At 37.4% G+C, this 26,925-nt stretch overlaps 2 protein-coding genes across 4 annotated transcripts; both read right to left on the bottom strand.

The window, feature by feature from the left end:
* Positions 1-574: 574 nt before the first annotated feature.
* LOC109208121 (peptidyl-prolyl cis-trans isomerase FKBP17-2, chloroplastic-like) lies at positions 575-3,871 on the bottom strand. Its single transcript, XM_019371161.1, has 3 exons — positions 3,417-3,871; positions 3,255-3,299; positions 575-1,091 (listed from the first exon to the last, which is right to left on the bottom strand). Exons 1-3 carry the CDS (start codon positions 3,797-3,799, stop codon positions 728-730), a joined length of 792 nt encoding a protein of 263 aa, XP_019226706.1. The 5' UTR covers positions 3,800-3,871; the 3' UTR covers positions 575-727.
* A 398-nt stretch (positions 3,872-4,269) lies between these two features.
* LOC109208120 (serine/threonine-protein kinase EDR1-like) lies at positions 4,270-17,719 on the bottom strand. Of its 3 annotated transcripts, XR_002065110.1 has the most exons (14): positions 16,664-17,719; positions 14,663-15,100; positions 12,705-12,808; positions 11,007-12,298; positions 10,863-10,903; positions 9,752-9,820; positions 8,216-8,316; positions 7,961-8,039; positions 7,762-7,860; positions 7,605-7,673; positions 7,258-7,348; positions 5,925-5,974; positions 5,557-5,733; positions 4,270-4,746 (listed from the first exon to the last, which is right to left on the bottom strand). XR_002065110.1 is itself a non-coding variant. In XM_019371159.1 (13 exons), exons 1-13 carry the CDS (start codon positions 17,126-17,128, stop codon positions 4,620-4,622), a joined length of 3,111 nt encoding a protein of 1,036 aa, XP_019226704.1. In that variant the 5' UTR covers positions 17,129-17,718; the 3' UTR covers positions 4,270-4,619. The 3 variants fall into 3 exon arrangements, 2 of the variants coding, with proteins under 2 accessions (XP_019226704.1, XP_019226705.1); XM_019371159.1 differs by lacking the exon at positions 7,258-7,348 and having other exon boundaries at positions 16,664-17,718; XM_019371160.1 differs by lacking the exon at positions 7,258-7,348 and having other exon boundaries at positions 11,007-12,283; positions 16,664-17,718.
* Between the last annotated feature and the right edge of the window lie 9,206 nt (positions 17,720-26,925).

The raw sequence follows: 26,925 nt of genomic DNA, 5'->3' as shown, positions 1-26,925 counted from the left end.
GTGCTCTTCCGATCTTTGGATAATTACTCATTTGATCCTTCAGTTATTGGCATTTCTTAGTTTGATTATTGTGATATTTGGTTAAGCGTATTTAACCTTCAATTAATAAAAATATATGTATTTATTATCCCTTTATATAAGTAATATGTTATATTTTTTTAGAATTGAGTAACAATGCAAATTTAGCATAGCACATGGATAATTGAATAGTTCAAATTTTACTAATATGTTAACTTCGTAAAATTTATTACTTAGTAAAGGGATCAAAAGTTCACATCTCAATTGGTTGAATGTTGAATATCGCCGGTAAGACTTGTGCCTTATGTCCCAAATTTTGAAGGCCTGTATTTTTTAAAATTGATTTATATAATATGGATATATAGGTATTTAAAAAATAATATTTCAATACAAAAGTAGAATTTTTCATATAAAAGGAAAAAATTAAGACTTTACATTTCAAAAAATTAGAAGAATAGATTTTTAATAAAAATATATATTATAACTTTCTTGTAAAAAATAGGCGTCATATCAAATTTTGGAAATGAAAAATAATAAAATAAAAAAAAAACCAGTATTTCAGAGACTGAAAGTCCAAATCTCGTTAATGAAAGATAGACACGAGTTTTTGCTCCATTGAATCTTAATTGCAAGAAGAGTTAACCTTCATCTTCAATGTAGAAAGAGAGTTGATTCTTCTGTTGCACTAATGATTAGAAAATGAAATCAATTAAGCAGGTGCAATAGAAACCTTGTCGACCTCAATAATATACTCAAGAGTAGCAGATGGAGGAATTTGCAATCCTGTTCCTAAATCTGCTCCTTCTTCACCAAATCCCAAATTAGGAGGAATAATCACTCTTCGTTTTCCACCAGCTTTCATACTCTTTAAAACATATTCTATACCTTCACAAATTCCCTTACTATAAGGCCTTGATCCCATTACTAATGCCAATGGCTTCTTTTTCTTGCCATCACCACCAAATGTATCCACAAATACTTCTCCACTGCCTTCTACACTTCCCTTCACATCTATCACTACTAAGTCCCCTGGCCGTGGAGTAGCGCCGCCGCCGATTTTCAGTTCATAATATCTGTAAGAAGATTCAGGTATTTTGATATGCAATTAGAACTACCGTTAAGAGTAAGTATCAGCTTAATTTCACATACTATACCAGTAAGGTCATAAAATTATATTTTAGGGAAAAGGACGAATATATTCCTGTACTTTATGAAAAAATATTTAAATATACCTTTCGTTATATTTTGGATCCAAATATAGCCTGCTGTAATACTATTAGTTCAAATATACCCTTCTTCTGTTATAGTGGACGTCCAATCCTACGTGGCACTGATATTTGATAAGGTGGATGCCACATAGCATGCCACCTCAACGCCCCTAATTTATATATAAACTAAAATTTGAAATACAATATTTTTCATGGTAGCAGTAATGGTGGGAATAGTAATGGAGGGGAAGGAAATTTTAGTGGTGGAAAAAAAATAGTAGTGAGGGGTAAATTGGGTTAGGGGCGCTGAGATGGTAAGTGTTAGACCCTAACTCTTTGTAATCGGGCGTGGCACGGCTGTGGCAAGGATTTGGGCGTGATGGTCTTGTCAATGGCCTATGTGCAGGCGACACGATCATGCGGGCGACGGACAAGACATTGTCATTTGGGGCTGTTGTGGGCAAGTATTGGCCAAGGCCTTGGGACAGGCAAGGCGCGCTTGGCAAAGGCTTGATGAGGCAGCATGGGCAATGTTAGGGCAGCATGGCACGGCATGCGCGCCAAAGTCGAAGGCATGGCACTTTTGGGTTGTGGCAGCTATGTGCGGGCTAAGCTAAGGCAAAGCGGGAAGGCAGGATGATGGCAAAGGCTTTCAATAGCTAAGGCAAGGCTATGTGAAGGAAAATACAAGCAATAGTACGAGGGAAACAAAGGTTGACATGGGCAAGGTAGAAACTAGGCCAAGGCGGTGTGCGGGCGGCAAAATCATGGCAGCAGGTTGCGGGTGAGACATTGGTGCGGAGCAATGTCAAAATGAGCTAAGGATTGGCACAAAGCAAGCCTTGGGCGTGAAGCATAGCTGACCAAGTCAAAAGATACATGCAAGGCACATGCCAAAGTAGTTGGCGGTTACAGTTTCATAACCACTTGTACCCATAACCTCCCATGACTGATTATGCTTGTATCCATTATCCATTTCGTGTATATCATGTCCTAAGTAGTTGGGGATGTCAACTACATGTTAGGAACAAGATTTAAACTTAGCCCGACAAGTGGCAAAAGCTGTAGACGACAAGTGTCATGTGCTGTCAAGTTTAAGGGCTGCCTATGTTCTATAAACAGGGCCTTTGGACTTAGGCAGAAGTAGTGTGGTAATTTCGTGTGAAATTATAAGTGGGAAACAAGAGTGAAACGTGAGGGTTTCAAAGTGTTTCAAAGGGGCTAAGGCTGGGCATAGGGCAGGTCTTAGTGTTGGCCAAGAACGACTTGTGTTCTTACCAAAAGTGGGCTGTGAGCGGATTGTGTTCATAGCAAAGTGAGGGTCCTTTGTATATTTTCGAAATTAATGCAAAGGTTGGGAATTTTTTCGTAGTTGCTTTGTGTTCTTAAATTTCTGATTGTTGCCTAAATTTCGTTTAAGCCAAATTTGCTGAAAATTGGTTAAGTGTTAAGGAAGGCTGAGTCAAGTGCGGAACTTGACTGCCGCGCGGGTGTGACTTTGGGCTGACCAAAAACGCCCCCGTGACAGTAAGCCATATGGTATCCACCTCATCAAATTTCAGTGCCTCGCAGGATTGGATGTCCACTTTGGACAAACTTAACGGAAATGGGGTATATTTAAACTGATAGTGTAACGACAGGGGTATATTTGGACTGAAAGTATAACGAGAGGTACATTTAAACCTTTTCTGATAATACAGGGATATGTTTAGCCCTTTTCTTTATTTTTTATTATCACATTAACATAACTAAAATGTACTCATTATTACAATAAAGTCACCTGATGGGTAAATTATGTTGTTACAGTGAGTAAAGTTTAGTTACTTTACTATTATAGTGCATAAAATTCAGTTACTCTTATATGCTAAAAAATATTTTTGTGACTTTGTAGTTATAAGTTATAGTGGGTAAAGTTTAATTAGTTTGCGACTTTACTATGATGTGAATAAAGTGAAATTAACTCAAGTATGCTATGCATATTGTATGATGAGAATAGGAAAGCATGTCTACATATAGAAGGCTCAGTACCTTATCCCATTGGGCAAGACCACTTCTTCTTCTTTCTCGACAACCCTGACGATTAGATAATAGGAAGAGTTAATATTTTTTGATTAAGATATTGATGATTATATAGAGAAGAAAGCATATGAAACAAATAAAATGCGGAATTACATATGATGAAAATTTTACCTTGTATTTGTTTCTTGTTGAGACACTTCAAGGCGAGTTTTGATTTGCTCAGAAACAACTCCAAAAGCAAGAAAACCAGCCCAAGCAAGTCCAGCACCAAGGCCAAATCTCCTTGTTAAGGAAGAGGCAATCCAATCAGTAGATTCTGCAGTTGTCGATAAGCGAGCAGGTTTACTACCAGGCTTTTGTGGCTGCACATTAGCTGCAGTGACTGGTGATGGAGGCTCTGAAGAAGTTGCACTTAGATTTTGAGATGGTGGGGTTTGCAGTTGTGGAGGTTGATTTGGTGGCTGAGAAGGAGGAGGAGTTTGTGAGGATGAAGAGAAGTTGGTTCTGGTAATTGGGTGAGACACAAATGGTGGTGATCCAAAGAAGGTTGCCATTTTTTTGGATTTGAATTGAGCATATGATAACAAGAGTAGCAGATATTTGTAGTTAACTCAACTGCATTCAGTTGTAAATGGTCCCTACCTTATCTTTACATGCCTCAGTTTTTTTCCTCCCTTTTTCTTATAGACTTTAAAAATTGTGGTGTCCGAACCAACTTATGTACAGTTTGACTATTCCACCAATACCTATTATCTCTCTTCAGCATCAAAGCTTAGATAGATAGAAAAAGACACTGAAGGTTCTACTAGAATGTGAACCTTGTCTTCTATAATTTTCACCTTACTATATTGACCACTAGGCGACATGCTTAAGATTCAGGGTTTAAGGTTTAGGGTTCTCCGGCTTTTGTGCCCAAATCATGCCTGTGCTTTCAACTAAAAGCTTCATTAACAGGGTAGATGATTAACTAAATCTTTAAATTTAAAAACAAAAAAAAACATGGTAAAACTCTGCTTCTGGCCACTGGATAATCAAGCATCTCAATACCATTGCTTTTCTTTCGGCTTCAGTATGAAGAGTTTGGAAAATATTCTCAATCACTCTGTAATTACAAAGAGATCCCAAAAATGAATATACATGAGAGAAAATACACAACTTTGAGGACTGTGGGTTGACAACTGCCAGAAAACAAAAGAAGAAGAAAAAAGAATCACAATTGACTCAATATGAAGTATATGTCTTGTTGACAGATCCTTTGGCTTCCTTCAATTTCTGGTTGAGCAAATATGAACCTGTCTTCATTTCCAATAAATATAAAAATTCCGTTTCCCTTCTGTCCTAAACCTGTTGTGCTGCTGGATTATCCAAGTTTCTTTATGACCGATCCTTTTCTTGACCTCTGTTCCCCAGTGGTTTTGGTACTTGTGAACTGGTTATAGGCTTTTGCAGTGGTTTCAAAGCAGCCATTATCTCAGCAAATGAAGGCCGCAACTTTGGATCTCTGCACGTTAAGCAGGAAAAGCAAAAAAAGTATAAGATTTTAACATCAACAAAACATAGATGACCTTGTATCCGCACACTGCAAGTACTATATTTTGTCAATACTAATGGCATGATTGTCATGCCGAGACTTTGATACCGACATCATCTATAAGTGACTCACTCCATCGTTTTTTCTTTTTTTCTTATAACGGTGATGTCTAGGCAAACTTGTGTACACTTTGCCTATTCCACCGTGTCCAACTACCCAACCAGCATAGGTACCGGGTAACTCTGTCCACCAAGGCTTAGGCAAATAGGAAGAAGTCACCTAGTATTTTCTGTCTCTGCTTAGATTTAATCCCTGATCTCCAAGATTTAAACCCACTTCATGATTACTAGGCCACACCCTTGGATGCAGGATTTCAGGTATGTTTTTTCAGATACAATCATCAAATTACTTAATTGATTTCATGTAGTAGGTTATACAACTATGATCTCCTTGGTAGACTTTAAAAGAAGAGACTCGAACCATTACATTATCTAAATGTAGTGAAGTGGTAAACCCAGCTACATTGACACTTTGAGGTCGATCTACAACGAATCAACGACCCAAGCAACCCTTACTCTTTATAAGTGTGTCATTGTGCAGATATTAATAGAAGCACTGAACACTCTAATATAGGAAGTGAACCTGACAACATATGATAAACACTGATTCTTATAGTAACCAAAACCATTAGCTAGCCTGATAAGCTCTAAAGAAGTGAGTAAAAGATAGTGGAGGAAGCTCAAATAGGGGCCGAATGACTGAAAGATTAAATGTTCTCACGTTTGCCAGCATTTTCTAATGATGTCTGCAATAGCAGGATCCATGTCATCTGGTATGTCAAGACGGCGATGCTGAAATCCAACTGCACCAACAACTTGCATGGGGTTCATTCCTCCCCATGGCTGCTGCAGAGTACAGAGCTCCCATAGCACGACACCATAGCTATATACATCACATCTGTACGGCATGATATCATGGCACAACATCAACAACCATATATAAAAGACAGCGAAGGAACTCATTGTTGAAATATGCCACCCTAATATTTGTAGGATTCTTCTGATTCTTGCCTCTTTTTTTTTTTTTTGGTTTCAATTAATACATCTTTATTAACACTTTGAATAGGGTAATATGGTTTTAAGACATACTTCTCATCTGAAGGCTCATTTCTCAGCACTTCTGGGGCCATCCACTCGGCCTGAAAACAAAAAGATGCAGCAGATTGGTAGTTGATGCAGAAGGACGGAGTAAAGCTAGCAACAACAAGAGTCAAATGTATAAATTATAATGCATCAAACTCTTGCAGAGAATCATGATACAGAAACTTGCCGTACTGTTTGCCGGTTTTAGTTAAACAAAAATTATACATAATACATGAATAACTTTAATTCAGTGAAACTTCACAAAAGCAGCAGTCCCATTACCTAGTATTTTTGATAAAAGTAAAAATTTACTAATGTGTGAAAACTTACTGTAAACAAGTGCTATACAACAGTCCATACCCTAGTATTCTAACAAACACTAATGGTTTGCAAGCGTTAATTTTCTACCATCAAAACTGTGATCATTTTGTGAAGCACAGGCTTAACTACAAGAGTCGTCCAAGTTAATTACAATATAGTAAACTTGTCTTCTGAAAATTGACAGATTCAGCAAGGATATTCCATTATAACTGCTAATTCCCGACATATATCAGCAGAAAGGGAAAATTTACATATGGTATTATGACGAACGGCAATGCATACAGTAATAATAGAATTTTCCAACTTTATGAATACTATAACCACTATATAAGATGTGAAGCTCCGCAAACAACGGAAATCTATAGAATTATATTTATGCATCAAGGTTTAAGAGAACATGTGGAACGACATTAGAAATAAGCAAATTATTGTCATTTCGGAACTGCCTCCCACTATATGTTCAATTACTTCATTCAAAACTAATATATAAGTTAATTACAATATAGTAAACTTGTCTTCTGAAAATTGACAGATTCAGCAAGGATATTCCATTATAACTGCTAATTCCCGACATATATCAGCAGAAAGGGAAAATTTACATATGGTATTATGACGAACGGCAATGCATACAGTATTAATAGAATTTTCCAACTTTATGAATACTATAACCACTATATAAGATGTGAAGCTCCGCAAACAACGGAAATCTATAGAATTATATTTATGCATCAAGGTTTAAGAGAACATGTGGAACGACATTAGAAATAAGCAAATTATTGTCATTTCGGAACTGCCTCCCACTATATGTTCAATTACTTCATTCAAAACTAATATATAAAGAGCAGGAGTCCTACTTCTGCAACAAGTCCATCATGCGCTCAGGTAACAAGGTAAAACCTTTTTCACAACTTCAGGATTAAGTTTTGATAATCTTGCAAAGGACTAAAATATGTAACTGGAAGCCTAGATACATGCCATAAATTTAAGTTATTTTTGAATCATGGATCACAGCGACCACCTTTTTGAAGTAGAAACTTGGCAATGAAAACATCTCCGAAAGCCTGAAGTGTTTTAAGACCAACAGCATGGAGCTATCTTCTACAAAAGGGCTGATATAAAATGATGTACAAAAATTAGATGTATGCATGACTGGAACATTACAAGTTCCATCAAGAAAGGCACCATAATGAAATAAAGTCGTGGAAACAAGAAGCACCGTATGGAGAAGAATATCAAGCATTGGAGAATGTCAAAGCATATTGGCAAGACACAACAGCTAAAAGAATGTAGAAACTATGGGAAATAAAAAGACAAAGGTTGAAAGAAGCATGTCCCAAGTAATTGAATCAAATCCCTCCTGCTTACCGTCCCAGCAGTTGACCTTGAAGAAAGAAAGGTGCTCTGCTTCATTCTCGATAACCCAAAATCACATACCTAGAGTCACAAATAGTTATGCGTTACATGGAAATTGAATTGAACGATGCAGTATCATTCCCTAGGTTTCCAAGTTAAGGGACTCCACCTTCACAACCCAGTTCTTATCCACAAGGAGATTTGGAGACTTCAAATCACGATGAACTACCATAGGAGTGCAATTGTGTAGATAGTTCATCCCTCGAGCCTGTTGATTCAATAAATTACATGCAATAGAAAGTCACCATGTAATCTAGAAGGGCTGAACCAATGGAGAAGTTAAAAAGAGAGAGAGAAGTGGAGCATACAGCATCAAGAGCCATCCTCAATCTTCTCCGTTCATCTAACTGATTGTTGGACCGATGAATTAATCTGTACAAACTGCCTCTGCAAACCAAAATATAATTTGAATTCAAGCATTCAAATGGTTAAATCTAAAATTCGCAGCTGACAGACAAATTACATTTAAAATTTTCAAGCTTCATAAAGGCAATTTGACAACTTGAAAAATCCTGGAGGACAAGAAATACCCCAAAACAAAAAATAACAGTGTTTTGATGTACCTATGAAGAAACTCGGTAATAATTGAAAGGTTTGGAGGACGAGTAACAGCACCCATGAACAGGACTACATTAGGATGCCGGAGTCTTTTCATGATCCTCACCTTCCAAGGCAATATTGAGTTCGAGTAAGATTGAGATCTTCATTTTACGCTAAATAACACAAGAGTTGCCAGGATTACAGCAATGGCTACTGACTTTGTTAGTGTAAGAAGCAGATTACAAATGGTTAAATGCACAAATATATTTGCAACAACCTTCTGAAAGAAATCCTACTAGGAGTAAAAAAACTCTGAAGAATCTTAAAATAGAAGCCACGTAATTTAGTAAAATCACTTAAGATACTGCATCATTAACAGTTCGAATCAGGCAAATCGGTCAAAGAATTGAACTCACTGGAGAAAACTTTCAGCAGCTTTGGATGATAGAAAGGAACTGATAAAAGAATGACTACATATCATCTATTTAGGACATACTGTCAGTTTGTTACCAAAAGCTACAAAGTAAGAAGAACCTAGAGGAATGATCTAGCTGAATAAACAGCAAACATGAAAAAATGTTTTCATATAGCTTTTGACTCATATGTAAGAACGAAGGATCAATTTAGAAAACAAACAATTTTCTGACAGCTTGAAATTGAAAATTCAAACTCAGTTAAAAAAAAAAAATAGATCTGAATAAAATTTGGTAGCATCCCAGGAAATAAATTCAGAATCATTGAACATATTTACATGATCATCAAACAACTGAGAAACGGGAAGGTTACTTGACTCAATCAGTTAGTCTGCTATTACAAACCATGACATGATGCACAGAAAGCAAAAATGATTTTGCCAATTCTAGTTGGAAGAGTATACTTCCATTAAAGCATATATGCAGCATACTTCCCCGTTTCGATGTTGGCCCAACTTTAGCAATATATTCCTTTTATTACCCTGCATGGGTCACTACTTTCACAAAGATCAAGCATTCTCGTTACACCAACCTCACAAAATCTATCTGATGTAACTCCACACTTTTTTCTTTTGACATGGTAAACTCCTCTCTCAACACCCCTACCCAGGAGCCAACTGTGGCCCATTCCCACTTTGCTCCCCTGGTCGCATGAACCCCCAAATTTATGATTGGATTATTGGGTCTTTACCACTAGGCTATCCTTCTCTTATCCCATCAGTTGATAATTATAACTTAAAAGCAAGCATTACTTTCTGCCAGTATCCTGTGCTGGACTATAGCGAGTCAGTGACTAGGGCATGAATTGAGCTAGTCTTCTTATTGTTAGGTCTGTAGTACTAGGGCGTGTATCCCCATCTTAGTGTTCTTCTTCCGGAATCTTTACAGAAAATTAGAACCTCCTTTGGCATTTATTCATTAGCTTTTCAAAATTGTTCAATGACTTTCTAAAGATTCCGGGCATGCATCATCAAGAAGAAAAAAAATAAGACATCTGACTAAGATAGTAATGCCATGAATTGTAATTTACAAAAAATGCTGAAAAACCAGGGAAAACGGGCCTATGCTGGACAAGAAATGGTATACCTCACTCTTAAATTCTTCAAGGGATTCACCAGTTATATCTTGGTCTATGAATTTCTTCACAGCGACTTCCTGAAAATAAGAAAGTTCCACATTGTATCATATTCAGTTGGTGACAATGACGAAGGCTTGTCAGAGCTATCCATTCTCCCATTTATATTTGACGCAAGTGAAGTATGACTCAATAACCCAAATACAGATTTTAGAAACAACCTGAAGTTAAAACAAAATAAACAGTCCATACCAAACTTAAGATATCAGCTATATCACATTCACCGCTAATCCGCAATAACAGGGGCCGTGAAATCATGAAGAAAGTGATCCAGTCGGACATTTTCCCAAAGAGGCATGGACATTCAAAATTTGCAGAAAGAAAAAGGAAAAGGATACTGCCAAAAAGTCTATTACAACTTTAAATAATGGTCACATGCTAAACAAAATGTAATTCATAGTGGACAGACTTCTTACTAGTTTGTTTATTTATTTTGGGAAAATGACAAGTGTAAGAAGAGTAAATAAGTTCAGGAAGAGCAAATATTTTTGTAATTGAGTTATTGTCGGCAGCTTTGGCTGACCTATCTATGTTGAATCAACTAAGAGCAATCATGCATGTCCTCGGTATACAAAATCCCACATCAGGTATATACAGGATCTAATAAGGGTTTATAAAGGTCTTTGAATGCCCTTAAATACCCAGTATGAGAATTTGTATATCTCCAACACTCTTCAGCACGCGTGAGAGAATAGTTTGTCAAAGAATATGAGGATCCAACCCAAAACTTCAAGTCAAAGAATATGGAGTAGCTCAAGGCCATTATAAACTATTCAGGAGACTCTTCAAAGCTAATGTGGTACAAATTTATCTCCAAGAATACAAAAGTGTAGATAAAACTTGGCAGTCTTCAATAACTTCACACACTAAGAACCTCCACAAGTTTCAGATGCCCTATATCATTACTCTCTAAGTTGAACAAACAACTTTGCATCTAATAATTAGATGATAAAAGAAGTTCAAGCTCTCAACTATGTAAAGTAAAAAAATGCAAAAATTCATTACAGAAAAACCTAAAACTAAAGAAAGAAATCTAATTGGCACAAGAATACATGAACTTACAGTTCCGTGCCAGTCTCCACGATAGACCTCCCCATAAGATCCTGCAATGGAAAGATAGTGAAACTATGAAAATGTAACACGACACAGATTTTACCTACTTTATAGAAGCTTCTACTAATGTAAATATTTAATGCAGGTCAATACCAAGTCCGATACGCTCACCCAAGGTGATATCCTCGAATGGAATCTCACAATCTGCGACATCATCAAGTGTCACATCAGATTTAACACTATCATTACCGGTTGACCTATCTGATATTCTTCCACTCTCAGAATTCACTCCTAATGCCTCATGCACTTGATCACCACTACCCCGCTGCTCATATACAGCACCATCGGCATCTCCATCAACTCTTCCAGAGTCTATTAAATTAAGGAAAAATGCAGGACTATCTGGTGAATGAGCAGACGGCTCCAGGTTTTCGTATTGCTTAGTGACAGCTGCAGTTGTTGCTACCACCGCTGCAGCTGTGGCTGTCACAGCAGCTGCAACAGGGAGATCAGCTTTTGAACCATATGTGGTCTTTGCTGCAGCAACTACCATTGAAGAGGCAACCACAGCTGCTGCTGCCGCAGCAGCTGCAGCAACAGGCATGCTTTTCGTGAATTTCACTGCAGCCAGTTCAGAGTGTGGAGAAACTTGATGCCCACTAACTTCTCCGCCATCAGGATGAGGACCAAAAGGCCCAAGGGGATTGGCCTTGGACATACCATGATAAGGCAAAGGAGGCAAGAAACTATTGATTTTCTCAGCTTGACTCTTGATTTTCTCAATCTCATCGCTCCCCTTACTTTCCATATCCTCTGGCCCAGATTTTCCCTCCTCAGGGGATTCATCCAACTCCTCTGTATAGATTTCAGTGAACAGATTTGGTGGTGCAACAACCCCACTTTCAAGTAAAACATCATGAAGCTTTTGAGCTAGCTGTGGATTTTCTTTAGCAGCATCAATCATGTACTGTGAAACATCCTTTACTTTCATTCGCCGTACGGCCGGGAAGCTAACACCTTCAGTCCAGGAAGGTGATCTTGCATGTGTATAAGGAGATCTTGCATGCCCAGTCCTGGGTGAAGTTTCCTGTACCTGCCCCTTCTTCACGGTCTGAAGCTTTGTAAATTCATTAGAGGGGTTATTGCATCCTTTCTCAGCTTTAATCTGCTTTTCTGAATTATTACTTGAAGAGGGAGATTCATTTCCCGCACTGCTTCCCCCGACCCTGGATATCCTCTCTGCCATGCCATACCCGGAATGATATTCTGACGAACAAGCAACCCCACTACTAGAAGAACCCATATGAGAATCAACATCTTTGGACGATGGACTTATGGAGAGGATAGATTCCTCATAGTCTACTTGTGTTCCAGATGTATCAGAGGGAATAAGAGTGCCAGGGTCTGCCATCAAATCAACAATATATTCCCTGCAAAGCATATGACTTCGTAAAAAGAAAAGGCAACTTCAGGAGAGTAATTATATCCTAGAAAAGAACTTTTCTTTCGAGAAGAATTCAATTATATATTTTTAGAAAATAAAAAACAGCACAAATCTAAGCACAAAAAAAAAGCTACTAAATTATGAAAGAAATAGGAGAAACAAAATTAAAAGTTTTAGATTGATCGCCTTGTTACTTTGAAGAAAAGATGTGTATATGACTTATCAAAAAAGAGATGTTTTAGCCAAAACCAAAGAAGATTTATCCAGCAGTCTTGCTTGAATGTTTAATATACCCTTGCTTATGAAAATGCTAACTGACTGTACACCATTTAAGTTATGAAATAATAGGAATCACAAATGAAATTATAAAATTTGAATAAGAAAGAAAGAAGATTAATGGTAGGAACCTTCCATCTTCAATCTTTACATAGTTCATTGCAACTTCATCTGAACCTGTGTATTCTTGCCCTTTCACTAATCGGCAAGGGAGCCCCACACTATCAGCCAAAACCTGCACACATTTTCAGAAGTACATCAAATCATAGCCAAAAGGAAAGGGCACGATTGATCATTAGCACAAGCCAAGAGATGAAGACAAAAAACAACAGTGATAGAAAATCATAGTAGTAATAATAAACAATTATAAGAACTACATAATGGGGTGAAACCCAAAAGTTTTATCAAAGGAGGTGCTATGGTGTACCCCATAATATGTTCAAGATACATGAGAATCCAGCTTGACTGGTCCTCGGGTCAAGCTACATGATTTAGCAGCAAATCCACATGTCATTTTAGCTATTTTCAATTTCTTTCCTTTTTTTGATGCTTATTAGATTAAGAGGAAGTTTACCTCCAGTATGTTTTACTATTTTCTTTGTTTGAAGGAAAACATTATACATAAATCACACAGACATGTATACACATACACACGCATGCACACACACACACACACACACACACAAAATAAGTTATTTGAAGCAAATCTGGCTTTCTTTAGGTGAGATACGTGTTGCCATTCTTTTTGCTTATTTCAACAATATAATTTGTTTGACCAAAAATACATTGCTCAAATAAGAAAAAGATGACAAACAATACCTAACTTGAGAAAGGCAACGGCATGGAGATCTAAGCTTTCTTACTTAAGAGAAGGGAAAGGCAAGGAGCGAAAGAATCTTTTTTCTTAGAGAAAAGCTAAAAGAATTCCATCTTGAATGTTTGGTATGATCTGATTCCTTTCATACTTTTTCTTATTCTTTAACTCTTGAAAACAAAAAATACTGACTTTCTAGTCTCAAAATTGAGATATGCAATACTAAACACTTTACAACAAAATAAAAAAGAAGTTGGCAGAATGTGCTAGCCATAGGTGTAACGGAATAAATTTTATTGATTGAGAGGGTATGGAACCTAAACTATAAAAACATGAGTGCCTACAAGCTCTGTTTTCTGCAATTTCACTTTTCAAGTCATTTTGGCTTAGATACAGTCAATACAAGGCTGTTATTTTTTGGCTCAAAATTTTAATGAACGTAGCAAAATTTCATTTTAATCAAATCCGTCGGAGATGTGGGGGATATAGTTAAATATTCCTAAAGCCTAACAAATTACATGGGACAAAGGAAAACATACTCTAAGTTAATATCATGCATCAACAGACATGATGTTTGATATTTAAAGCTACTGACAAGTGACAAGGATATCATGCAGACACTTGCCATTGATTCTCCAGTAAAGATGGAGATATATCACTTATGCACAAACAGAAGAAAGATAGATGCAGAATGCTGAACAGAATGTGGGGGACATTACTGGATTCAACTCAGATTTGATTAAGGCACAGCATACTTGAATTCACATGTCTATAAAGGAGGATATAGCACACCTGCATACAACACCAGAAACGACGGATGTGGAATGCTGAACAGTATATGGGGAGGATGTACTGGATTTAACTCATGTTTGAGTCAACTTCAAACAAAGATTTAAGAAACATTCGAATAAAACTGAACTAAACTCGTCCAATAGCTTATCCATGGCACACTTCTATTGTTCTACCTAAATGAGCTCCATTTGTTTATATTAAGATAGTATGCCCTCTATTACAAAACTAATAAGCTTTCCCAATGTGCATGTAGTCTTCGCTTAATAGAACATGGGTATCATCACAGTCGTGACACAACTGTGAAAGTAAATTAGGCTTCTTAAGTAAGATAAGGTAATTCACACATCTCAATATCATAGTCAACCAGCACTCCTTCCTTGACCAAACAATTACACATGAAACTACTGAGTTTTACATATATATATATATATATATATATATATGCGTAATTTTAAATGTTTTGAAGGTCAAAAGAGTCAGTACCTTGAATAATAAAGCACGATGACGAGCCAGTCCAATGGTCAAAGAACCGAGAGGCAAAACCATGCTCCCAAAAGTGGCCTTTAGATTATAACTAAGACTCCTCCATGCTACTAACATGCTTTCAGGATCACCAACTCGACCGCCCATTTGTTCAGAAACTAGCATAGCAAGCGTCTGAACCAAATTGCCACCTGTAAAACCTATGGATTCTGACCTGACCTTGACAGACATCTCTAGAGCTTTCTGTTCTAGCTTCAACAGCTTGGAGTCCGCAGCTCTATTAACAAGGATAGCTTCCCAAGCGATCTGGTCTGATACCGGTGTTCTTTGTAGATCAACAAGGGAGGGCATTTTTGAGGAATTGGACTCTGTCATGATCCCATACAGATCATAAAAACCATCGAGGATCTCGTCATCAAAGCTTAGAGCATTGTAATTCTGTAAAGCATTCATAATTCTATAAATATGAGATAACTCATGCGTTAGAGTGGAATATGGAACAGAAACATGGATGTTTTCTGCAAAATAAGCATCATGAGTTGATCAAATAATAGAGCAAATACTCGAATGATAAACAACGGTATTTTCTATAAAACCTTGTTCTCTGGGTGTGTTAACTTTAATTTTAGAAAAAATTATTAAAAACAGATCACTTAGAGTTACTAAAAATGTGCAACTACAAAATCGGATAGAACAGAAAAAGAGGAATGTGCATGGTAATTACTCTGACAAAATAATAGAGATAAAAACCTTGTGTATGAACAATAGCCTTTTTAACAGTGAAATGCCATTTGAGATTTGGTTATGCAGTTGGGGGCTGATCAGATTTAAGGCTTCCCAACACCCAAACCCAACCAAATAGGAAAATTGAAGTAATGCGCATAACTCTTCAGATTTGGTTCTTCTACTGAAGTCCATCCGAATGTTTTCTCGCCCGGTTTGTAATTTTAGTCCTTTCCTGATTAATTGTAATTTGTGGTCCAGGATTGTTAGTAAGGGTATGCTTCTATCTTCTTTCAAATCAACGGCATTGAAATAAGAAAACCAGGATTAAAAGAGAAAATGAATCGAAAATGAGAATTAACCACTTTTAAACTCAGGTCATTTCCTGTCATCTAGTGAGAAGGACGAACACAGTGTGTCAGGGAAACACATTATCTAGTATAAGCGTGTTTTCTATAAAACATGAGTTGAAACTTCCCTTTACTATACTCCTTCCTTGCTCAGCCTTTAATATATCCATCGAGCAAGTAAGTGCACTATGTTTTCTTTTACTTCTCAGATTTTCCATGAACTTCACTGCAGCATTTAGGAGTCGTGTACTTAAGTAACAATTTCCTGATGAATTCTTGTATTGCTATAACATCTCCCTTCTTTTTCCTTTTTTGATAAATGATAACATATCCATGTTTTACAGGTTTATTTACTACACCGCATCAGAACACACTATAGTACTAGTATTTCAGTGTCAAAGCATCTTCTGTTACATGCAATGGCATCGAATTATACTTCCGCGTGATTATGTTTCAACGTCTTCATAATTTTGAGCTCCAGCTAGCTTGAGACCACATTCGATCTAGAAGAATCAACGGCAAGAACCTAAGCAATTGATTCGGCATTAGGGTTCATGATCCAATAACCAACAGCTTGAGGAATGCCAAGTACAATCAACGGCAACGTAGTGTCAGTACCATTATCATTATTTGACAATGATGGGTCAATGAAGACTGAATTTGCTTAATAGCAACCGCATATTAAACACCTGTTCCAGCAATGCTTAGCTGAAACCAACCGCTGTCCAACCAGAACAGTAACAAACTTGATCACCAAAACACAAGAATTTATATTGTCAGTTTAAGTAACTCACTAACATGCTCAATTAGGTCCAAAAACAACATATTCAATTAGTTACCCTAAACGAAATGCCTATTAATGCCAAGAGTGGAAGCAAGCTAAAGAAAAGCAATTTAGAAACAACCAGTTAGATGAAAACAAACTTACCCAATATCTATAAGCAACAATTTCAGCTGGAGTATTCTCTGGGGCACAAGAGCCTAAACTTATCTGTTTAACAGCTTCAATCTGAACTGCCTCAGGATCTTCCTTTGCACTCAACTCCAGAGCCATTTGTATTTGATATTCTTCCTCTATATCAGGTTCCCTCGAATTGCTAGACTCCGAATCGCGCCTTACAGTATCTAAAGCAGCATCTAATCCATTACTACTGGCAGAATCACAAGGCTCCATTCTATTATGATTCCCTCTACTCACATTTGAAGATGATGGAGGACTAGGACTATTATGCCTATTAGTAACTGAATTTAACCATCCTGATATAGCTGAAAAGGGCTTATTATCAGGGAATGAAACATCACTTAATCTCTTGGTCTTTGCTGATGACGTTGACCCTTCTGAATCCACTGATTCATTTGGCATTAAATGGAGCTTCTTGAGAAGATTTTTCATCTTGTCTTAACTAAAACTATGAACAAGGTGTTAAAGAAAAATGAAAGCAGGCCATAAACCTCTCCATTGTCTCACTCCAAGCATGAATCTCAATACCAAAAATAACAATAAAACAATAATAAGTACAGAGTTTAAGCTCCTTTAATAAATTCAGGTCAACATCCAAGAAACCAGCTGGAAAATTCAAGAAAATAGAATTCTCCCCTTGTTGGATGAACAAATACACAATCTTGAATATAAATTAAGAATTCAACCGGATAGAATGCTCATATGTGCACACATGTATTATGTCACGAGATAAATATTCTGTCTACAGACAGAAAAAAAAAAATAGTCCACAATCGGGGAAAAAAGGGTTGTTCTGTTAATAACTTAGTAACAAGACCAAATCAAGAAAAGGGGGGAGAACAAAAATGCAAGAAATATATTGGATTGCGTGAAGAAAGAGAAAGAAAGATTGGAGTTTACATGAAGAATGACAAATTCTATACTACTACTAGTATTAGTCGTGGGAGTAATTCAAAGCGAAAAGGGGGTAAGTGGTCAGTTGGGTAAAGGGGAGAGGGGGCAAAAGATAGCAAAGACCGACAACAAGTTCCGCTCCACAATAAGACCAATTTACTTTGGACACAGCTATTAAAAAAATATTAAATTCTAGATAAAAAATAATTAGTGTGATTACTATTAATTTAATGTGACGAGTAAAAGACTTTTTAGAGATATATACGTGAGGATAATTTTGGAAAAATAAATTAAATCTTTTCTTGATTATATAAAAATACTCCCTTCGGTTCACAATAAGTGATCAATTTGCTTTGGGCACACCCATTAAGGAAATACTAAATTTTAGACAAAAATAGTTAGTATGACTAAAGTACCATTCATTAAATGTTGCACCATAGTTATAGTAGCACTTCTCTTCTCTTCTCTAATGTGAGGAGTAAATGACTTTTTAGGGATACGTACATAAGGTTAATTTTGGAAAAACAAATTGGATTTTTTTTATTATAATAAATGGACATTTATTTTGGACCAAAATAAAAAACAAATTGGTCACTTATTATGGGAGGATTTGCATCTACACTCACTTTTTGAGTCACGTTTTAACTTATGCCCGCTTTGTAAAAAAAATTGCAAGTGTACCCACTTTTTCGCGAACTTCAACATACGGGACTGAAGTAGCAAAGGCAATCACGCAAACTTCAGCATTCTAGTAAACGGGCCTGAAGTAGCAAAGGCAATACACTGAAGTTTTTTTATCCTAGATAAGATGCTGAAGTTATTTAGTTCATTTGTAAAAACTTCAGCACTAAAATAGCTGAAGTTTCTTTGTCCTGGATTCATTAGTTTTGTCATAAAACTTTTTCAAAAACTTCAGCAGAAGATGCTGAAATTATTTAGTTTATTTGTAAAAACTTCAGCACTAAATAAGCTGAAGTTTTTTTGTCCTGGATAAGCTTTTCCAAAAACTTCAGCAGAAGATGCTGAAGTTATTTAATTCTTGTAAAAACTTCAGCACTAAAATAGCTAAAATTTTTGAAAAAGCTTTCTAGCATACTAGATAAATAATCACCTTATTCTTTCATAGTGTATTACTATTATAAAATAATCAGATTGCCAACAATATCTAAATCATAAAATTTGAAAATAATAAACGTGAAAAGAACAGAATTACGTGGAAATATTCACAAATTATTGTCTACTAACTTACGTAATTATTTATAATTTATTTTTAAATAATCTGATAAACATACTTATGGCAATCATCCCATGAACTGAAGTTTCATAGCAGCACCAACAGCAACAGAAGAAAGAAGAAGAAGAAGAAAACGAAGGAGGAGAAGGAGGAGGAGAAAGGGGGCTGAAGTTGTTTAAAAAGTGGGTACAAGTTAAAACTTTTTAAAAAAATGGGTATAGGTTAAATGGGGCGCGACCAAATAAGGTGCCCCGTGCAATTTTTACCTTATTATGGACCAGGGGAATACTTATTGTGGACCGGAAAGAATAGTAATAAAAAGAGAATGACCCCACTTTTAATTTTTGTAGCACACCACCGTGGCGTGGATTTCCCAGAAAACCAAGGTAAAACATTTGTAATGTACTACTCCCTCCCGTTCAAAAAGAGTCTCCATTTAATCATTTTCATACCTCTTAAGAAAATACTAGCTATTATAAATAATTTGACTAAACTATCACTAATTAAATATGTGTTGGGATTTGGTCACTTAACATTTAATAAGGGCAAATCTTAAAATAATAAAGTTAATTCTTTCTCTATGTGTTAAGTGGACACTCTTTTTGAACCAAAAAAAAAAAAAGCTAAGTGAACATTCTTTTTAAATAGGAGAGAGTACTATACTACACCACTTTCTTTTAGCCCGCCGCACGAAGTATCATGCGCTCATGTAGAGAAGTGCCGTACTCCAAGGCTGTGATGTAGGCAGTCTACCCTGATGCAAACATTGATGACTAGTTCAACGGTTCGAATCCATAGCCTAGATGTCACACATGGGTCCACCTTACTAGGCTTCCCTTCAATACTATATTACACTACAATTAAAAACAATATTGAATAAGGTCAAATACGAACTTGCTTTCCATTTTAACTACAAAAATTTTGTGTTGGGATGGATAGAATCCCTCCATATTAATAAGCATTTCGAGTTTGATATTTGAAAAATAAAAAATATATTTCTTTTAATAAATTTTAGGAATTTTTACCTCCCATAGAAAAGGTTGATACCTTATTTATTTTAAATAAATACCATTTTAAAAAGTTATATTCCATACTACCTTTTGATTTTTATAGCCAAATATCTATTTATGGTCACATCCAACCTTTGAGCCATAAAATACGCTGCCCTCTCTCTCATAAAATACGTTGCCCTCTCTTTCTCAACCCTCTCTCTCTCGACGCCAGTTTTCTCCATGAATACAAACTCATGGATTCTCTCTCTTCAGTTCCTCCGTCAATCGTTCTTCTGAGTAGTAAACAGGAATTTTTTTTTTGCATCTACTTTCTTCAAGGATTTTGGCGAATCAATGATAAAGATGGGCAAAATTGGAGTCCTTACTGGAAAAGTCAAGGAAAGAACCTTTGAGGAGCACATATACTGTCACCATTTTTATCAATCAAGCAGAAAGCTTTTCTAGAAATGGGGAAATATGGATTGAAGTCTACCTGATTTCCGCCACTCTACAACCTTTGTTTGCCTCCCACCAACAACCCGATTCGTGCCTTCAAGGAACATACACGTGAGGTGCAACATTAGGGTTGTTCTTGAACAAGACGACGGAGTTTGGGGCTGAGCAACTTGAAGATTCTGTTATCTTTTTTTTTTAAAATGTATTACAATGTTTCTCGCTGTATTTCCATGCATTTCACTGTATTCATTGTCTTTTTTTTCATTGTATTTCAGTGTATCTCGCTGTATTTCATGTATTTCATTGTATTCACCGTCTCGCTATATTCCGTGAATGTATTCATATATTTTTTTAATTAATATAATTTATGTATTCAAATGTATATATGTATTCAAATGTATGTGCAGTATGTATTCATATATTTTTGCACTATAGATGACCTGCTATACTTCATGTATTCAATGTATTTTTATATATTTAACTATATTCAATGTTATTATGTAATTTCTCTAAAGATTGTTATCTTTTTGGGGTATTTTTCGGTTGAGAATCTTTTTTATAACTGGAAATACAAATTTTTTGTGTTATAATTGAGTTTGTTGAGTTATATTAGGAGTCTATTATGTTAATTGATTCATTTTCCGTTTAAAACCAGCTGAATAGACCATGAATTGCACCGTGAATACAGTCGAATACACTCGAATACAATAATCTGTCTAGCTGTAATCCCTGTTTCACGCCGTGAATACAGTCGAATACAGTCAAATACAGTCGAATACAATAATCTGTCTAGCTGTAATCCCCTTTTCACGCCGAAAAATGCTACTATATTCATGAATACAGTAGCTTAAATACATCGAATACACTCTAAAAAACCTGAAAACATAGCTATAGGAAGTAATATAGTAAATGGTAGCTACAACTAGCTAATAACCACTAAAACATAGTGATTTCTGAAAGTTTCCCTAAATTTTATGCCGTGTAAATTCAGATTAGTCAAGACCACAATACTCCCTTCAGTCCATAATAAGTGACTATTTAACTTTAGCATAACACTTAAGAAAATACAAATTCCTAGAGATATATTAACTAAATCACCATTAATTAAATATTACCTTGACATATTAAGATATATAAATAATAATAAAATTTTTAAAAAGTAAAATTAATTCTTTCCTGATTATATAAAAAATATTTACTTTGAAACAAAATAAAAGCTCACAAGAATCGGAGGGAGTACTTGAAAAAATCAAAAAGAAAGAGTGGGCATTGGTCTTTTTGCTCCCTGCGCACGACCGGAGAGTGTTGGCAACTCCAAGAAATTGTGCGGTGAGTACACGCAGCACTGAATAAGCAACTACAATTTCGATGGGTACATCTCGTTATGTGCAAACGACTACTCATCATACGAGTAGTAGTGGCATCAGCATTTTTGGAATAATTTTGTTATCGTCTTCTTTCAATCATTTAAACTAAAATTCGAAGGTAGATGCATTTGTCTTTATTCAATTTAAGATTATGACTTAGTTTCTCACTCGTTACTGGAAAAGGACAACGTATCACCAGAGGCGGATGCGGCGTGGTACGCAGAGTAAAAATTTGTGTGTAAAAATCCATTAAAATTACAAAAATAATAGATTTGAATGCATAACTTTAAAAATATAATGGGTTCAATATTAAAAATCTTAAAAATTGAACCCACAGAGTTTAAATCTTGGATCCGCCTATACGTATCACAGAGCTTGAGTTTTATCTGGAGTACATTTTACACGATCAAATCATCATTATAGAAAATGTTCTATTTGAATCCATAATATTTCAATATTTTGCACTTGAGGATTATCTAACCCTAGAGATTCTCTAATTTACCATATTAGAGTTTTTTTAGTAAGCACTAGTGTTAGAAATTACCGTCTCTTCTAGAGACTTCTAGTGTGACCCACATATAAGGTAATAAATTATTTACCTTGTCTCCCAAAGGAAATAATATATCAGATAATATTCTGTAGTTATGCATATATGGTAGTTTCTTTGATGGAAAGAAATTACCATATATTAGGAGTCCCTAGGGTAATTATATGTGACGATCCGGCCGATCGTTTTATGAATTTCAGCCCCGTTTTTCCCATTTCTGCTTCTTTATGTCTTGTTCAGTTGTATAATCTGGGGTTGGTTGGTTCGAGTTCGAAGTGGTTTTGTGGAGGAATGAGACACTTAGTCTCTTAAGTGGGCCATTTAGTTGGAAAAAGTCAACTGGAAGTTGACTTGTGAGTAAACGATCTTGGAATTTAGTTTTTATGATTCGGATAGCTTCGTGAGGTGATTTGGGACTTAGGAGCGTGTTCGGAATGTAATTTGGAGGTCTGTGGTAGATTTAGGCTTGAATTGGCGAAATTGGAATTTTGGTGCTTTCCGGTTTGTAGTGGAAATTTTAATTTCGGGGTCGGAATGGAATTCCGGAAGTTGTAGTAGGTCCATTGTGTCATTTGTGACGTGTGTGCAAAATTTCAGGTCATTCGGACGAGGTTTGATAGACTTCTTGATCAAAAGCGAAATTTGGAAGTTTTGGAATCCTTAGGCTTGAATCCGAGGGCGATTTGGTGTTCCTGCATTGTTGTGAGTGTTCCGAGGGTTGGTACAAGTTTGAGTAGTGGTATGTGACTTGTTCGTACTTTTGATTGAGGTGCCGGGGGCCTCGAGATGATTTCGGATGGTTGACGGGAAGTTTGGAAATTTGGTTGAGCAGCTTCAGCTGCTGAGTTTCTGTCATAACCGCACCTGCGGATTGGGGACTGCAGGTGCGAGCCGCAGAAACGGTGTATAGCGCAGAAGCGAAGGTCAACGGTTGGGCGAGCATCGCAGATGCGGAAGGAATGTCGCACCTGCGAGCCCTCAGATGCGGAGATTGGGGCGCAGGTGCGGTAAGGGAAATTAAATGAAAAATCGCAGAAGCGGTTGGTTAGTCACAGAAGCGGCCCCGCAGGTGCGGTATCGCTGGGCAAAACATATAAATAGATGCCTTCGCGAAATTTTGCCAAGTTCCACCATTTTTGAAGAAGGGAAGAGAGCTAGGGCTGTGATTTTTTCAAGGAAAACTAAGGGTTTCAGTTGGGTGAGCTTCTTAAGCCTTATTATTTGTGTTCATGGCCATTTTTCCATTGTTTAATCATGGTATTAGTGGAAAATAAAGGAAGAAAGTTGGGAGATTTGGGCTTGGAATTTGGAGACTTTGATGTAGGGATTGAGGGGTCGTTTGTGGTCGGATTTTGGTGTTGGGTATGTATGAACTTGTGAGAATGTAAGGATTTTAGTTTTGTAAATTTTATCGGAATCCGAGACGTGGGCCCGGGGGTCGGGTTAGACCAATTTCGGGATTTGTGATGTAACTTGATTATTTTCACGTGGGCTTTGCTCCCTTAGCATATATTGATGTTATGGCTTTGATTTTGGTTAGATTCGGGGCATTTGGAGGCCGAATCGAGAGGCAAGGGCGTCGCGGTAGTTTGGCTTGGCTTGAGGTAAGTAACGCTTCCAAACTTGGTTCTGAAGGTTCGAAACCCCGAACTATGTGTTCTATAATTACTATTGAGGTGACGCAAATGCCAAGTGACGGGTTTGTGGGCGTGCACTGTGAGAATTGCGGTCTGGATCATTCCATGGCACCGCTTAGTGACTCTTTCTTGCTGATATCTGTGTTGTAATTATGTGATTAAGTTAAGAGCTGTAAATCATGCTAATTATCATGTTAAGGCTTCACGCCAATACTGTTGAGACCCGAGAGGTCATTTCTTGTTGTCATATCATTTGCTTTATTAATATTCTGTACTCAGTCCTGTTCATGCATATTATATCATGCCTCAGTCTCGATTATTGTTATTTGACACATCATATCATTGTTCGGGCTAGTATCACGACATTTTTAGCCCGTGTGTGTGAGACTAGAGAGTGACGACTGAGTGAGGCCGAGAACCTGATATTGAGTGACAGTATGGGATCGGGCTGCACGCCGCAGCGGGATATTGAACATGCCTTCGTTGGCTTTGTTATAGCTCTTGGGCTAAAGAGAGAAGTCCCTCCGGAGTCTTTACACCCCCAGTGAGCGCAGTTGATGATAATGAGGGATGGATCTTCCCTGGACATGGATCTTGTCCGGAATACTTATATATGGAGATGGATCTTCTCCGTGAGGCTGGATTGGCCTATTCCTCGGCACTGGAGACCGATGTTCTGCGATGTGTATATATTCCAGGATGGATCTTCTCTGGGCCTTGTGATACATATACAGTACCGAGTGGTTGTGAGGTTGTTATCATTGTTGATATCTGGAGATGGATCTTCTCCATAGGATGGAATGGCCTTCCTTAGTACTGAGTGACTGTTGTCAGAGATGTAAATATTCCGGGATGGATCTTCCCTGATCCGTACAAGCCATATACAGTACTGAGTGGACGAGCATTTGAGATTTGGGCACACGAGGCACTCAGCACTGTGCATTTCATACAACATGTGCATTGACATGTAGATGTAGCAGAGTTACACTTCTTTACCTTATTCATAGTTGCTCTGTTTTTTACGGTTCGAGCTGTTTGTTTAACTGAAAGCATGCCTACGTTTCTGTACGTTATTTCTGTTACCCTTGAGGATGTTGAGTTCGTCACTACCTATCAGTCCAAAGGTTGGACTTGTTACTTACTGAGTTGGTGTACTCATGTTACCCCCTGCACCTCGTGTGCAGATTCAGGCACATTGGATCTAGTGGCGGATGTATGATCGAGGCTTCTGACTTAGAAGATTATTGAGGTACCTGCACGGCGTTCGCAGGCCTTGGCTCTCCACCTTACTTACCAGTTGTATTTCAGTTGTTCCCTTAGGCATTTTATGAGACTATGTATTTTTTCTTAGACGCTCATGCACTCAGTGACACACCGGTTTTGGGCTGGATTGTATTTATTTTTTTGGAAAATTTCTTATGTTTCAAATAGTTCTTTAACTGCTAAAAGCTTCCGTAAATGTTTTCAATCTTATTATTATCGGGTTGATTGTTGAGTTGAGGCTGGCCTAGTTTCACGTTAGGCGCCATCACGACGAGTCGGGATTTGGGTCGTGACAAGTTGGTATCAGAGCCTAGGTTACATAGGTCTCACGAGTGATGAGCGGGTTTAGTAGAGTCTCGCGGATCGATACGGAGACGTCTGTACTTATCTTCGAGAGGCTGCAGAACCTTTAGGAAATAAACTTTACATTCTTGAATTCCCATCCGTGCGACGTTGATTCAGCTTGAAGTTTAACTCCTTGAATTCCTTCCGCGCATTCGTGTGCGCGCATGAGCGCTCGGTATCAGTTGTGCATAGACGTCTTGTGATTCCCTGATCGAAGGGCAAGATGTGATTTCTGTGTGTTGATGTTGGGCCAGTCTGGAGGACTTGAGGCTGATTTTTGCCTATAGTTTGAGCGCTAAGGCGTTGATTGTGGGCACGTGCTTCTGTATTTGTATGTTCTGTAGTGTCCCTATTAGTGGAAGTGATGACGGGATGGCTATGTGGTGAGTATGATGTGACTGCGAGATGTGTTCATATAAATTGAATGTGACGTGAAGGGTCTGCTTGAGGATAGAAGGAACTATTAGGTGCTTGATTCCATCTTGATTTGATGTGTAGCCCCGAGTTATGAGTGTGTGAAGGATCTTTCATGTGGTCTAGTTGGGGAATTGAGTAGATTTCATGTTACGATATGAGTTCAGACTCAGGAAGATTCGGTGATTGCGTGATGTTCATGGCGGTGGAAAGGTATAGAGAGAACTTAGTTTGAGGCGGAACAGGTGGGTTATCTCCTGCAGAGTGTTCTAAAGTGGTGTGAACCCTATGTTGTTTGTTGAAAGTCCCCCTTTACCAGTGAAATATATGTGTTGCAGTTTGAGTTTGGATCGCGGGCGGGAGTTGTCTTGACTGTTACGAGGGTGAATGCGAGAATTGCAGATGATTTGAAACACTAGATGGTTTGTGTTGCATGAACTTATGAAGGATTTAGTTGAATCTCACTATGGTATTATGGCAGAAAAAGAGTATGGGCATTGTGAGTTTTGGGGTGTTTTGGTCTATGGCCTTGAGCCAAGTGGGGGAGTCCGCTATTGATTAGTTGATTGCATGATTACGTGTTGTATTGGTTTCAGTTTGAAGTATATTACTGAATCAGTTGGGGCTTGCAGGGGTTGAGATCGAGGATGGCTCGAGTAAAGGACATTTTAATAAAGGTTATCTCATGCTTTATGGGTGAATGAGAATCACGGAATGACTTGAGTTGTTAATGGTAAAGGATGTACGGCGCATAGAGCAGGAATTTATTTGGTTGCATTAAGGTGGGGTTACTTCCAGAGGTATTGCGGTTCTAATGGGACACAGGTTGTTCTGTTCGTCTGATCAGTGTAATTGAAACCTGAGTAGAGTGGATGACTCCCAAGAGTGGTTTTAATGGGTTCAAGACTTATCTGTAACAACTGGAGATCTTTAGCAGGTGTATTTGACCATGATCTGAGGTTGACATTGGAGGGTTGCAAGACTTGTGTCATTTCTATATCATTATGGATTCTACACATCAGTATCAGGAAGGTAGGGGTAATGGCTCTAGATTCGCAGGTCGTCTCTTCAGGATAAGTA

This window comes from Nicotiana attenuata, unplaced genomic scaffold (genome assembly GCF_001879085.1).
Source record: "Nicotiana attenuata strain UT unplaced genomic scaffold, NIATTr2, whole genome shotgun sequence".
In the NCBI taxonomy this organism is placed as follows: Eukaryota; Viridiplantae; Streptophyta; class Magnoliopsida; order Solanales; family Solanaceae; genus Nicotiana; species Nicotiana attenuata.
The sequence above is the reverse complement of the archived record's forward strand: the minus strand, read 5'-3'. Positions and strand labels throughout refer to the sequence as shown.